A 13,797-nucleotide genomic window follows, 5' to 3' on the forward strand; every position below is an offset into this window, starting at 1 on the left:
AAAGCAAATGTTGTGTTGCCATTTTCAACCAATGAAACATAGATGTTTACAGGTAGAGTTGGTGTGTTTTATCACAGTACAGTCCTATCATTTAGTCAAATGTGCAGTACCTCTTTAAAAAGTGTTGTAGGAGCACAGGAATGAACACAGCACACAACTTATCTCTCACACAAACATTTTGCCTCGTGACACTGACAGCCCGTCACCTTTAACCCCTCAACAACAACCTGTTACTATGGCTACGATACCTGCTCTTAAAGGGACAGTCACCTGTATCGTCAGCCATCCCACTAGTCCTGTGAATTATTGGAGACGTCGCACAGGAGCATTGCCCGTCCGTCAGTATGTCAATGTCCCGCGATTCCGGCACGACGCTCATCTGTGCGCCCGTGTCCCACAGAAAGCGCCGCCCGCAGGTGTCGTCCTGGATAAAGAGCAGCCTGCCCGTTCGGCCGACGCTCATGGAAGCTACTGAGCGCCGGCCCTGGCATTTCCTTTCTTGCCGAAACTGCATGGAGTGTGGCACCTCTTAGCTCTCAGCCCAAACCTTGCATGGTAAAAACACAGGCCAGCGTATCCCTGCCGTGGACTCGCTGCAGCCGCCGCGACGACCGCTGTCTTGACCCGTCTCCAGCACGGCCACGCAGTGTTGTTGGCAGGCCAAAAAAAACTGCCTCTTCGGCCAGCTCCCGAATATCCGTAATGCTGGTGTTGGCCAAAGCGGACTGCACTTGCAACGGCAGCTGCTGCAAAAAGTCTGGCTTGTTTCTACCCAGGAGAGCTAGCAACCTTTAACCCTTCAACATCAACCCGTTACTATGGCTAAGATACCTGCTCTTAAAGGGATCACACTAGTCCACTACAATGTTATGTATTTTGTGAAGTATGTAATATAATATTGGTAAAACCTAATCCGACTACATGTGAGTTGGTGTCTCAGTAAGAATAAGTGTGCCTGGTTATATGAATTGATTTTAAATCATTGTACCCCTTTTATACACTTATTACTTCCCTTGTGAACAGGACTATGTCCACTCTGTACCAGGAAGCTAACTGGTCACAGGAGGACATGGACAGTGTCATCTCAGCAAAGAAGGAAACGATGACCAAGAGTATCCTGAGTGTCTTCTCTCCCGAGAAACTCCACTATTACAGAGAAGAAATGTCTGAGAAAGAGCGAGAGGGTTACATAGTATCACTCATTGATATGTTGGGCCTGATCTTTGAGCAACTTGTCTTTGGGAAGGTGAGCAGCTGAACACTTTCTGTGATCATTGTAATCATACTGTGTATTCCTTTGAAAGCTTAAAGATTTTGTGTAACTTTCAGAAAGTCTTTTACAGAAAGTTTAAAGACATTGGTGGTGATTAAATTAGCAAATGAACATTGGCCAAAACGGTGACGTGACGCACTGTTTGTCATAATGCACAAGTTAGTATCTTGGATCATGTTATGGTAATGCAAGCTTGCCAATTAACATATGTATGCTCACTATAAAGTTAGCAAGCAATCAAGTCACTGTTAGCCACCTTTCTATAGTTTATGCTGCTTGGAAATATGTTGGTTGCTTCGTTACAATTATGTCATTTGCAAATAGCAACCTAGCCAATTTATCAGCCAGATCAGCTGGGAGTCTGGATGAATCTGACTTAAGACAGTTATTTTCTATTTTAGCTGGCTAGCAATTGCTTTGTGTTGCAGGCAAGCTAGCATTGGGAGACCCCTAGCACTGGGTCTTGCATTGGCAGATTTTTAGTTTCGACATTCGCCACTAAAGGTCCATCTCCAGGCCGCCACTGCAAAATGTATAAAATGGAAATGTAGCTTGTGTGGACTCTTTATTGTAGGGGATGCTGTTTGTTTCTTGAAGTTAGCTGACTCCATTTCTTACTTTACTTTTGGCTAGTGTTGTACATTGTTGTACTGTAGGGAAACTGAAGTGATGCATCACACACTGGGCCACATACACGTCATATCCTTCTGATTTTCCTGGAGAAAATGTCCATAGGCTTTTACATAGAAATAAGTCCACAGGCTGTTGAAAGCTATATTACAATCCGTTCACCCTTCGGCAGCAAACAGTGATTCATACACGTGAAAAGTTACACATTAACTGTCCAATTAGGGTGTGTCTTTGCAGCCTAATTTAATATTGTTTTAAATGTTACAAATATTATTAATACAAATATATTTGGTTTAAATTACAGAAAGTCACCAGTACCCTGTCTGAGCAGCAGAGAGCAGTGAATGAAGGCCAAAACCCTTTACCCATATACACTGCTGTCAATATGAAGGATATGGCAAAGGGCTTGCAATCTGAAGCTGGTAACTATCCTGCATGATATTTTGTATGTGTATTGTAATTACTGTTATAGCTAGAAATGACACTTGACCATGTATTCTGTGAAAGTATTTTGTGGAAGGTGACTGAAGCCCAATGACTATACTGTACACAGCATGTCAAATATTATTGCGTGAAACTCAAGTAACACTAGACCTAGTTGTTTTTCTATGAAATGTATCATTAGGGCCCGAGCACTGACGTAGTCAGAGTCGAGGACCTATTGTTATTCGAATGTTTATTTATTCTTCTTCACCAATGCGCAGGGAAAAGAGGTGCTTGGGATGAACCTAAATTCTTCAAAATTTGCACACCCATCCGACTCGGCGAAAATTTTAATATAATTTGGGTGTCGGCCAAAAGTCTGAGAAAATGTCTCTATAGCGCCCCCTTTAGTTTTGAAAGCTCACCCTTTTTGCAAACTTTGACCGATTGACTTGAAATTTTGCACACATGTCCGGGTGGGACTGCTCTACAAAGAACTCATCCGTGAAATTAAAATGCGCCTATTTAGATTTTCTAATTTTTTTTTTAGAATTTTGTAAAAAACACATTTTTGCCCATTCCTCCTAAACGCTGGGTCCATTTCTTACGAAAATTTCAGTGGATAATCATATATATATATATATATATATATATATATATATATATATATATATATATATATATATATATATTTATATATATATATATATTTATTTTTTTATATATTTATATATATATATATACATATATATATGTATATGTGTGTATATATATATATATATATATATATATATATATATATGTGTGTATATATATAAATATGTGTGTCTACATATATATGTATATATATATATATATATATGTATATATATATATATATATATATATATATATACATATATATGTGTGTGTATATATATATATATATATATATATATATATATATATATATATATATATATATATATATGTGTATATATATATATGTGTATATATATATATCTTCCTCTAAATTAAAGCTGTGACTGGGCCCTCGCTGACTGGGCCCTCGCTTTAAGCACATTGAGGTAAGCCGAAGGGTCGCCGGCTCGTCCGTCCGAGAACATTCGCCTGCCAGGCGGATGTTCGAGGCCGGGAGAGCCGGCGACCCGCAGGCGTCCCCAACGTGCTTGAAGCGAGGGCCCAGTCACAGCTGCGAGCAGCTTTAATTCATTTTGCAACTGAAATTAATATGGGAATATTAAACAAAGCCAGACTGATGGCAGGATATAGATTCAGGACACATTCAGACTCCAAAGAAGAACTTGAACAAAATTGAAAACTGTGAAGCATTGATTGATTTTGTAATACCAAATACCAAATCTTGTCGACAGAGTGGTGTGAGTTTACCCCCTATGAGGTAGGCATCCAGAAGTATGGGGCATTTGTTCGAACTGAGGACTTCGGGAGTCAGTTCTTTCTCGGTAATTTAGTCAAGAAACTCCCAGAAGTCCGCCTCCCTTATCTGATCGGTAAGACCACTACTTCCTGTTGCAATGTCAATGTACAGTAGTACAATACCAATTTAAGGTAATTGCAATTGATTTTTTCCAACTTAATCAGGAATATGGAGCAGTGCTATTTCTGTCAGCATGACCCAGCTATGGACGTTTGCTACAGGGTTCAAGCCTTCTTGGAGCACCTGGCTCGGACCAGAGGTCAACAACATAGGTACCATGTCATAGATATGATAATAAAGCATTTTTCTTTTCTCATTTATATAGATTCATTGTTTACACAACATAGATGTGCTAGAAACAGTCAATGTTTATACAAGAAACCATATAACAGAATAGTAAAACCTTTTTACTGTTACTATTATTGAGATTTTGTGTTCTTTTGACAGACGTTGAAACCAAACCATCAGCTCTGGACACACAGCTCATAAATCCAACCACAGATGTCACCAGCACAGTTACTGATTTCTTCAAAAGTCGTCCAGCTATTGCTGAAATGTACAATTTCATGCATGGGCTCTTCATGCACAGGGACTACAATCAACAGAGCAGCTTTGTTGCCTGGAAAGGTAGGCATTCATAGTCCTGTTGTTGATATTTTGCTTTTCACCCATAATTCAAAAACCTTGGAACAATACTGAGCCTCTAGCTGCAAAGGGTACATACATTATGTTCAAGTAACATGCACATTTCAGGAGTAAATTGCAAATGGCCTGTACCTGTATAGCGCTTCGTGATTCTTCCGACCACTCAAAGCACTTTTACACTACATGACATTCACCCATCACACCAATACATACCTGATGCATTTTCGCAATGCTTTTTCGCCTGAGTTTACTCGCTCGACTTGATGTGGTTAATTCACTTTTTCGTAACCATACGCTGCGGAAAGGGGCCGGGGCTTATCTCAGTCTTATTCTCAACGGCGATTGGCTTTCGCAACTCCGCGTCGGGCGAATATAAAGGCGGAAAAAGGCGAAAAAGCGGATTTGCGAATGTTCCCAACGCCTTTTCGCCTCTATCGCACCGCCCGGCGAAAAATGTGCGTTTTCGCAACCATTCGCGTCTGTGCATTGACTTAACATGTAGTCTACTCGCGCAAATATTTCGCAACTCTTTTGGTGTGAACACGGCATAAGAACTTTGGTAAACCAATTTCAACCACCAAAACAGTTCGACCACCTGAGTAAAGTTATGTTTTCACAAGAGATATGAAGAATTTCCAAAATCAAGATTACATTTTTCAGCTTTAGGGTCATATTTTCTCTTTACACTTTTGGTGTCACTTTACAATGGTGTCACCTATTTGTGCAACCTTAGTTGAAGATCTGTTTGTTATTGTCTCCGTCTCTGTTTTCTGTCCAGAAAAGCATCCAGATGCCTTTCCAAACCAGCTGACACCCAGTGACTCCACCCTGCGCCTGATTGATTCTGGTCATGCCATCAATATTGGCTGTGTGCCTGTCCTGCGGCCAGAGAGAGATGTGGATCTCATCATATCTCTGAGCTACTCGTGGGATCCAGAGCACATCCTCAGGGTAAACAGAATGAGGAGGCGCTCTTCTGGGACGCAAAATTATGTTTCCTGAATGTCCTTCATCAACATTAACAATACTCTCTGGTCATGTCCAATCTATCAGGTCCTGGAGAAGACAGCTGCTTACTGTAAAGACCATGACATCCCCTTTCCCAATGCTGATTTTGCCAGTCTGGAAAAGGAGCCTCAAAAGGAGTTCTACATCTTCGAGGATAAGGAGAATCCCAAGGCCCCGATAGTGGTTCACTTCCCACTCGTCAATATCACATACAAGGACTTCAAACACCCAGGTAAGCCCATTTGAAGTAGCTGAACTTCACTGCAACAATGTTGCTTCTATTGCTTTATTCTATTTGTTGTTATTGTGTTGTATATCTTGAAACAATAGTAATGTAGGAAGTGACCTTTCTCTGTCTCGTTATAGTAGAAGTCATGTGAGGATCTTTTACAGGGCAGGGGGCTGGTAATGGCAGGACAGTTTACCTGTATTTCATCATTCCATACGGAAATTATACAATACTTTATCAGAGCATTGCAGCATATATTTATAGGGTGACAGACCTGTAATAAACATTCTACCTCATGCAGCCTATTGCAGCTAATGTTAAGCACTACAAATTGGGGACTCAACGGAAGGATCTGCTATATTACTGATGAATAGATGCTATTCAACTTGAAAGGCAACGAAACTGCCTCGTGTATTTCTACATCCAATAAGAATAAGACATATAATTATGTATTAAAATGTGCTTCATAGGTCATGATTTAACCAATTATATCATTATCTTATGACTTTACAGGCGTCAAGCGTGAGACTGAGGAAGACATGAGAGCTGGGGAAGTGGATGTGAGCAGCAACGACTCTCCATACCTCACCAAGAACTTTACCTACTCAGAAGAGGATCATGAGGCTCTGGTGGACCTGACCACTTATAACATATTGAACAACAAGGAGAGCCTCCTTGAAGCCTTGCGTAAGGCCCACGCATGTAACTGTGAATCGTCTGGGCCTAATCGTAAAGGGTGCATTTTACAATAAGAAGGAGCCTCCTGTTGGAGGTGTGTTTTTACGACTTTGCACTCCTTATGACTGAAAACACATACACATCTCACACGCTGTGGAACAGAGCAGGGTTTATATATACACTTTTCTCTGCATTATCTATTATCTATCTTTAATACCTACATTTTATTTCTTATAATAAATCTTTCTAGGGCTAAGGTGTTTTAGCTCTGCAGACCGCATATTGGGAGCAGCTATTACCTGGTGGTAGAGTACCGATATAGTGTGTTTACTCTACAATATAATCCATGTTTGATGTATGTAACTGGTATCATGTACGACGATGTCATTCCTTTTTTACATGCTTTATCAAGAAGTCGTGTAATAATGTGTACTACTGAGAGGTCACTGTAAGGTATCCTTGATTGTCTTGAGCTATGAGCAGGTGTTGCCAACTAGTCCTGAGTGTCAGTATACATTGATATGAAACTATTCTAGCCAGAGCTAAACATTAAGGAGCTTCTCCCAAAGGTCAGGAGAGGGTGAGGTAGATCCCCTTTAGTCACAAGTAGACCCCCTTTAGCCCAGGGCCACAGGTTTGTGAATGAAATGCACATAATATTTTGTTGTATCATGGGCCACGGGTAGACCCCCTTTAGTCCGGGGCCACAGGTAGTTCCTCTTTAGCCATGGGTAGACCCCCTTTAGTCCGGGGCCACAGGTAGTTCCCCTTTAGCCAAAGGTAGACCACCTTTATTCCGGGGCCACAGGTAGATCCCCTTTAGCCACAGGTAGACCCCCTTTAGTCCGGGGCCACAGGTAGTTCCCCTTTAGCCAAAGGTAGACCACCTTTATTCCGGGGCCACAGGTAGATTCCCTTCAGCCCGGGGCCACTGCTGCATATTTCGGGGAAGTAAGAATGACCTTCTTGCCCGACGCAGAGAGGCACTTGCTTTGTGCAATAGGGTTTATATTCCCGAGTAAGTATGGAATTATTTTGGACAAAGCGCGTAGGACACTGATACGTCAGGTCGGTCGTATATATTGATATTTCAAGTCTCCGTACTCATTGGCAAAACACTTTGCTCATTAGCTCGAATTTTTAATTCTTTACGGGTGTTGCGAAATATTTAGCTCTTCCCTTTTTTATCTGGTGTTGAAATAAATCTCAACTGCATTGCAGTTTAACTAAATAACTTGTTTGTAGTCTTTTTGAGCGATTAACTAATCGGTTCCTTGATCGAGTCTCCATGATGTCATCATCCAGCCCTTGAGGTGAGTTGACCTCCGACCCCACGACTACGACAGTTACAGTAGTAAATTTATTTTTCCAAGGTCTCATTGTTCAGTTTCAAACATGCTGAATTAAATACGTTCACACACTAATAATGTATCATATCTCTTTATGCTGTTATGAATATAATCTGATCATAAGAATATGCAGACAATAGTTTATGAAACACCACACAACTCAGTGTAACCTAGAAATGTTGACTTGATAGTGTTTTATTCTAATAATACAGTATCAAAATAGTTGATTCAAAAGATGATAATCAAAAACATAACTCGTCCAGTTTAACCCTTTAATCAAAGCTTCTGCAACTGAAATAAAATAAAAGAATGAGGGCTGAATATCAAATACAGTAGTTTGATCACTTTACAGCAGTTTGGTCACTTTACAGCAGTTTACAGCAAAAAAGAACAACTATGTTGTTATTAAAGTAATACTATCAACCAGGTTGTTTATGTTAATAAAGTAATAACCAGGTTGTTTATGTTAATAAAGTAATACTATGAACAAGGTTATTTATGTTAATAAAGTAATATATAAACCAGGTTGTTTATGTTAATAAAGTAATACTATGAACCAGGTTGTTTATGTTAATAAAGTAATAACCAGGTTGTTTATGTTAATAAAGTAATACATGAACCAGGTTGTTTATGTTAATAAAGTAATACATGAACCAGGTTGTTTATGTTAATAAAGTAATACTATGAACCAGGTTGTTTATGTTAATAAAGTAATATATGAACCAGGTTGTTTATGTTAATAAAGTAATACATGAACCAGGTTGTTTATGTTAATAAAGTAATACATGAACCAGGTTGTTTATGTTAATAAAGTAATACTATGAACCAGGTTGTTTATGTTAATAAAGTAATACATGAACCAGGTTGTTTATGTTAATAAAGTAATACTATGAACAAGGTTGTTTATGTTAATAAAGTAATAACCAGGTTGTTTATGTTAATAAAGTAATAACCAGGTTGTTTATGTTAATAAAGTAATACATGAACCAGGTTGTTTATGTTAATAAAGTAATAACCAGGTTGTTTATGTTAATAAAGTAATACATGAACCAGGTTGTTTATGTTAATAAAGTAATACATGAACCAGGTTGTTTATGTTAATAAAGTAATCCATGAACCAGGTTGTTTATGTTAATAAAGTAATACTATGAACAAGGTTGTTTATGTTAATAAAGTAATAACCAGGTTGTTTATGTTAATAAAGTAATAACCAGGTTGTTTATGTTAATAAAGTAATACATGAACCAGGTTGTTTATGTTAATAAAGTAATAACCAGGTTGTTTATGTTAATAAAGTAATACATGAACCAGGTTGTTTATGTTAATAAAGTAATAACCAGGTTGTTTATGTTAATAAAGTAATACATGAACCAGGTTGTTTATGTTAATAAAGTAATACTATGAACAAGGTTATTTATGTTAATAAAGTAATATATAAACCAGGTTGTTTATGTTAATAAAGTAATACTATGAACCAGGTTGTTTATGTTAATAAAGTAATAACCAGGTTGTTTATGTTAATAAAGTAATACATGAACCAGGTTGTTTATGTTAATAAAGTAATACTATGAACCAGGTTGTTTATGTTAATAAAGTAATACTATGAACCAGGTTGTTTATGTTAATAAAGTAATACATGAACCAGGTTGTTTATGTTAATAAAGTAATACATGAACCAGGTTGTTTATGTTAATAAAGTAATACTATGAACCAGGTTGTTTATGTTAATAAAGTAATACATGAACCAGGTTGTTTATGTTAATAAAGTAATACTATGAACCAGGTTGTTTATGTTAATAAAGTAATCCATGAACCAGGTTGTTTATGTTAATAAAGTAATACTATGAACAAGGTTGTTTATGTTAATAAAGTAATAACCAGGTTGTTTATGTTAATAAAGTAATAACCAGGTTGTTTATGTTAATAAAGTAATAACCAGGTTGTTTATGTTAATAAAGTAATACATGAACCAGGTTGTTTATGTTAATAAAGTAATAACCAGGTTGTTTATGTTAATAAAGTAATACATGAACCAGGTTGTTTATGTTAATAAAGTAATACTATGAACAAGGTTATTTATGTTAATAAAGTAATATATAAACCAGGTTGTTTATGTTAATAAAGTAATACTATGAACCAGGTTGTTTATGTTAATAAAGTAATAACCAGGTTGTTTATGTTAATAAAGTAATACATGAACCAGGTTGTTTATGTTAATAAAGTAATACTATGAACCAGGTTGTTTATGTTAATAAAGTAATACTATGAACCAGGTTGTTTATGTTAATAAAGTAATACATGAACCAGGTTGTTTATGTTAATAAAGTAATAACCAGGTTGTTTATGTTAATAAAGTAATACATGAACCAGGTTGTTTATGTTAATAAAGTAATACATGAACCAGGTTGTTTATGTTAATAAAGTAATCCATGAACCAGGTTGTTTATGTTAATAAAGTAATACTATGAACAAGGTTGTTTATGTTAATAAAGTAATAACCAGGTTGTTTATGTTAATAAAGTAATAACCAGGTTGTTTATGTTAATAAAGTAATACATGAACCAGGTTGTTTATGTTAATAAAGTAATAACCAGGTTGTTTATGTTAATAAAGTAATACATGAACCAGGTTGTTTATGTTAATAAAGTAATAACCAGGTTGTTTATGTTAATAAAGTAATACATGAACCAGGTTGTTTATGTTAATAAAGTAATAACCAGGTTGTTTATGTTAATAAAGTAATACATGAACCAGGTTGTTTATGTTAATAAAGTAATACTATGAACAAGGTTATTTATGTTAATAAAGTAATATATAAACCAGGTTGTTTATGTTAATAAAGTAATACTATGAACCAGGTTGTTTATGTTAATAAAGTAATAACCAGGTTGTTTATGTTAATAAAGTAATACATGAACCAGGTTGTTTATGTTAATAAAGTAATACTATGAACCAGGTTGTTTATGTTAATAAAGTAATACTATGAACCAGGTTGTTTATGTTAATAAAGTAATACATGAACCAGGTTGTTTATGTTAATAAAGTAATACATGAACCAGGTTGTTTATGTTAATAAAGTAATACTATGAACCAGGTTGTTTATGTTAATAAAGTAATACTATGAACCAGGTTGTTTATGTTAATAAAGTAATCCATGAACCAGGTTGTTTATGTTAATAAAGTAATACTATGAACAAGGTTGTTTATGTTAATAAAGTAATAACCAGGTTGTTTATGTTAATAAAGTAATACATGAACCAGGTTGTTTATGTTAATAAAGTAATAACCAGGTTGTTTATGTTAATAAAGTAATACATGAACCAGGTTGTTTATGTTAATAAAGTAATACATGAACCAGGTTGTTTATGTTAATAAAGTAATCCATGAACCAGGTTGTTTATGTTAATAAAGTAATACTATGAACAAGGTTGTTTATGTTAATAAAGTAATAACCAGGTTGTTTATGTTAATAAAGTAATAACCAGGTTGTTTATGTTAATAAAGTAATACATGAACCAGGTTGTTTATGTTAATAAAGTAATAACCAGGTTGTTTATGTTAATAAAGTAATAACCAGGTTGTTTATGTTAATAAAGTAATACATGAACCAGGTTGTTTATGTTAATAAAGTAATAACCAGGTTGTTTATGTTAATAAAGTAATACATGAACCAGGTTGTTTATGTTAATAAAGTAATACATGAACCAGGTTGTTCATGTCGTCTGCATGACACAACACTGTAAGAGTTGGCAAAGTATCTAAGATGATCTTTTTTGTAGTCAATCTTCAGAACATTGTAGTTTCACCGCTCTAGTCTGATGTTTTCCACATATTCGACCGCACCCTGTGTATTAGTTTGTCTGCTATGTTTCCTGCTTTGTACCCTGCTATGTTCCCTGCTATCCTGCTTTCCGTATGTATTCTTCGTTTCGGATTTCTTTTCACTCATTCACATTACTCATTTTTGGATTCAATTCAGACAACAAAACGGTTTGAAACAAAAAAGCATGGTATTTTTTTTCTTTTTTTTTAATTTTTAATGATGGAACAACAAAAAGTGTACAAGGACAATGAAAGAAGCATCTAATGATTGACCAGAAAGTGAACAACAAAACCAAATGCATGCAAACATACATAATCCTAAACCCAACAGTTATTGTACCTGCGTTTCTTTGCTGTGCAATTAAAGCATTGTAGAAAATGATATGGGTAAATATTCAGCAGAAGTATGGAACTGGAAAACTTTCAATAACTATATATATATATATATATATATATATATATATATATATATATATATATATATATATATATATCTTTTATCATACATTTTTGTTAAAAAGGCCCTTAAAACATATAAGCAATATTTAGGTGCTTCATGATTCATTGGTTGTGTTTGCTCTGGACTGACTTAAATACTTTCCACATAGATGCTGGAGACTAGTGCTTTGTTTCAGCATAATACTTATATACGTTTTATGCTTACACACATATTGTGCACGTCTGGGCGGTGCTTACAGTCAGCCACTTTGTGTGAAGAAAGTCTGGTCTGAGCCCCAGAACAGCAGTTTTCCCAACAGTATTCCTGTTTTGGGGTGTTTCTCACTTCTGGGTCTCGAGTAGAGGGTAACATTTTGAAGTGGCTTTAGCTATTTTTGCACATAGCTCATTCACACAATTATGTTATTGCCTTTATGGAGAAATGTGTCCATTAGAACTCTAACTAATTACAATTTAGGGTTAAGTGTCTTGTACTCAGAGAGACATTGCCAAACAAGTCATTCATACCTTTTCTATGAGGGGGTCAGCTTTCCCAGCTTTGAGTAGTAAGAGAGAGAACAATATCACCGGAAAAAATATCTGCCTAACTGTAGTAATTACAGTCACATGTAAAGCAGAGGGCGGGGTGAAGATATAAAGGGAAACGGAGAAGAAGCCTCAGGGTAAGACATATAGAACGGGGAATAGAGACAGCTTGGTGAATGTTGAAGTAAAAAGAAGAACTGTTGCTGTGGACATTATTGCTCATTTATTGCTTAATCTCAGTAGTTTTTGCTGACAGTTTTGTTTGATTGTGTCTGTGTAAAGTTGCTGATTCACTGGAGCAGAGGATGCCATTGCTGACAGGCAAGAACAGCTGGTGTGTTTTTTTCTTCTGACGAGGACCCCCGTCGACGCTCGGTTTCATCTTTTCGACCACACAAGAATTTTCTCCAAGACGCTAAACTGTGAGTTAGACTTTCTGTGAATGTGCTCTGCTGAAGATCAGGATTCCGGAGGCAGCGCCGCACCTGAGCGACACACAGGCCTGCAACGTTTGTACTTGGGAGGCCAGACTCCCAGGGACCGTACAGTCATTCTGCAATGGAAACAGCAGCTTACTTGATGATGTCACCACCTCAGCTGGTCTTGCTAATGAATTTACTTCGGTTCTTCACTGTTAACTATTTAAATGCACAAACATTACTATATATTAATGCAAGAAGCACCTGTACTTCATCTGCGTCACATACACCACTCGTCATAAACAAGAACAGGTTTCTACACAAACAGGACATGTCATTTCCATGATGCAACAACCTTTGACTCTGATAAGATAGGTGTGTTCTTACACTGCCTGTCAAACAATGAAAGACATAGAAACCGTCTCGAGCATAAGCAAGCACCTGACAAAACAGGTCAGATGACGTTTCACAAGTCCAGACAAGAACACATATTGAGAAAGGCCGTAATCTGAGTCTGTTGTAGTGGACAAATGGAAGATGGGTTGGTTGAGAAATAGGGATTTATGCCAAAGAAAGCTGAAGAGATGTAAGTTATGTGTTGTAACATTTTGGTATGTACAATTCTGTTTTGCAAATTTCTTCCAAGCAAGTCATTGAGTTGATCATTTTGGTATAAGGTAATTCTGTATTATATTATTTTGAAAGTACCACTTCTTTGGTTGAATATGTTTTATTTGTTTTGTTTCTTGTCATATGTAGTTGTAATACTTAACGCTCGATTAGTCTCAGGTTTAATCTAAAAACATATCTTGTGTGGTTGATAATACAAAATCACAGCGTTTTCTGACATGAACTTCATCAAGTACAAACACAGAACACGCCTTACTGATGCACACCTA

At 36.4% G+C, this 13,797-nt stretch overlaps 1 protein-coding gene across 1 annotated transcript in view; it reads left to right on the forward strand.

Moving 5' to 3' along the window:
• The window catches only part of LOC306746840 (cytosolic phospholipase A2 zeta-like), a gene marked incomplete at both ends in the record, with an annotated part of 118,476 nt that extends 105,417 nt beyond the window's left edge, over nucleotides 1-13,059 (forward strand). The window contains 9 exons of the mRNA XM_079229819.1: nucleotides 1,024-1,246; nucleotides 2,208-2,325; nucleotides 3,700-3,837; nucleotides 3,929-4,036; nucleotides 4,212-4,391; nucleotides 5,188-5,360; nucleotides 5,463-5,649; nucleotides 6,160-6,348; nucleotides 12,938-13,059. Coding sequence (XP_079085945.1) covers nucleotides 1,024-1,246; nucleotides 2,208-2,325; nucleotides 3,700-3,837; nucleotides 3,929-4,036; nucleotides 4,212-4,391; nucleotides 5,188-5,360; nucleotides 5,463-5,649; nucleotides 6,160-6,348; nucleotides 12,938-13,059 — 1,438 coding nt within the window. The remainder of the gene's footprint in view (nucleotides 1-1,023; nucleotides 1,247-2,207; nucleotides 2,326-3,699; nucleotides 3,838-3,928; nucleotides 4,037-4,211; nucleotides 4,392-5,187; nucleotides 5,361-5,462; nucleotides 5,650-6,159; nucleotides 6,349-12,937) is intronic.
• Nucleotides 13,060-13,797: the final 738 nt, after the last annotated feature.

This window comes from Taurulus bubalis (genome assembly GCF_910589615.1).
Source record: "Taurulus bubalis genome assembly, chromosome: 14".
NCBI lineage: Eukaryota > Metazoa > Chordata > Actinopteri > Perciformes > Cottidae > Taurulus > Taurulus bubalis.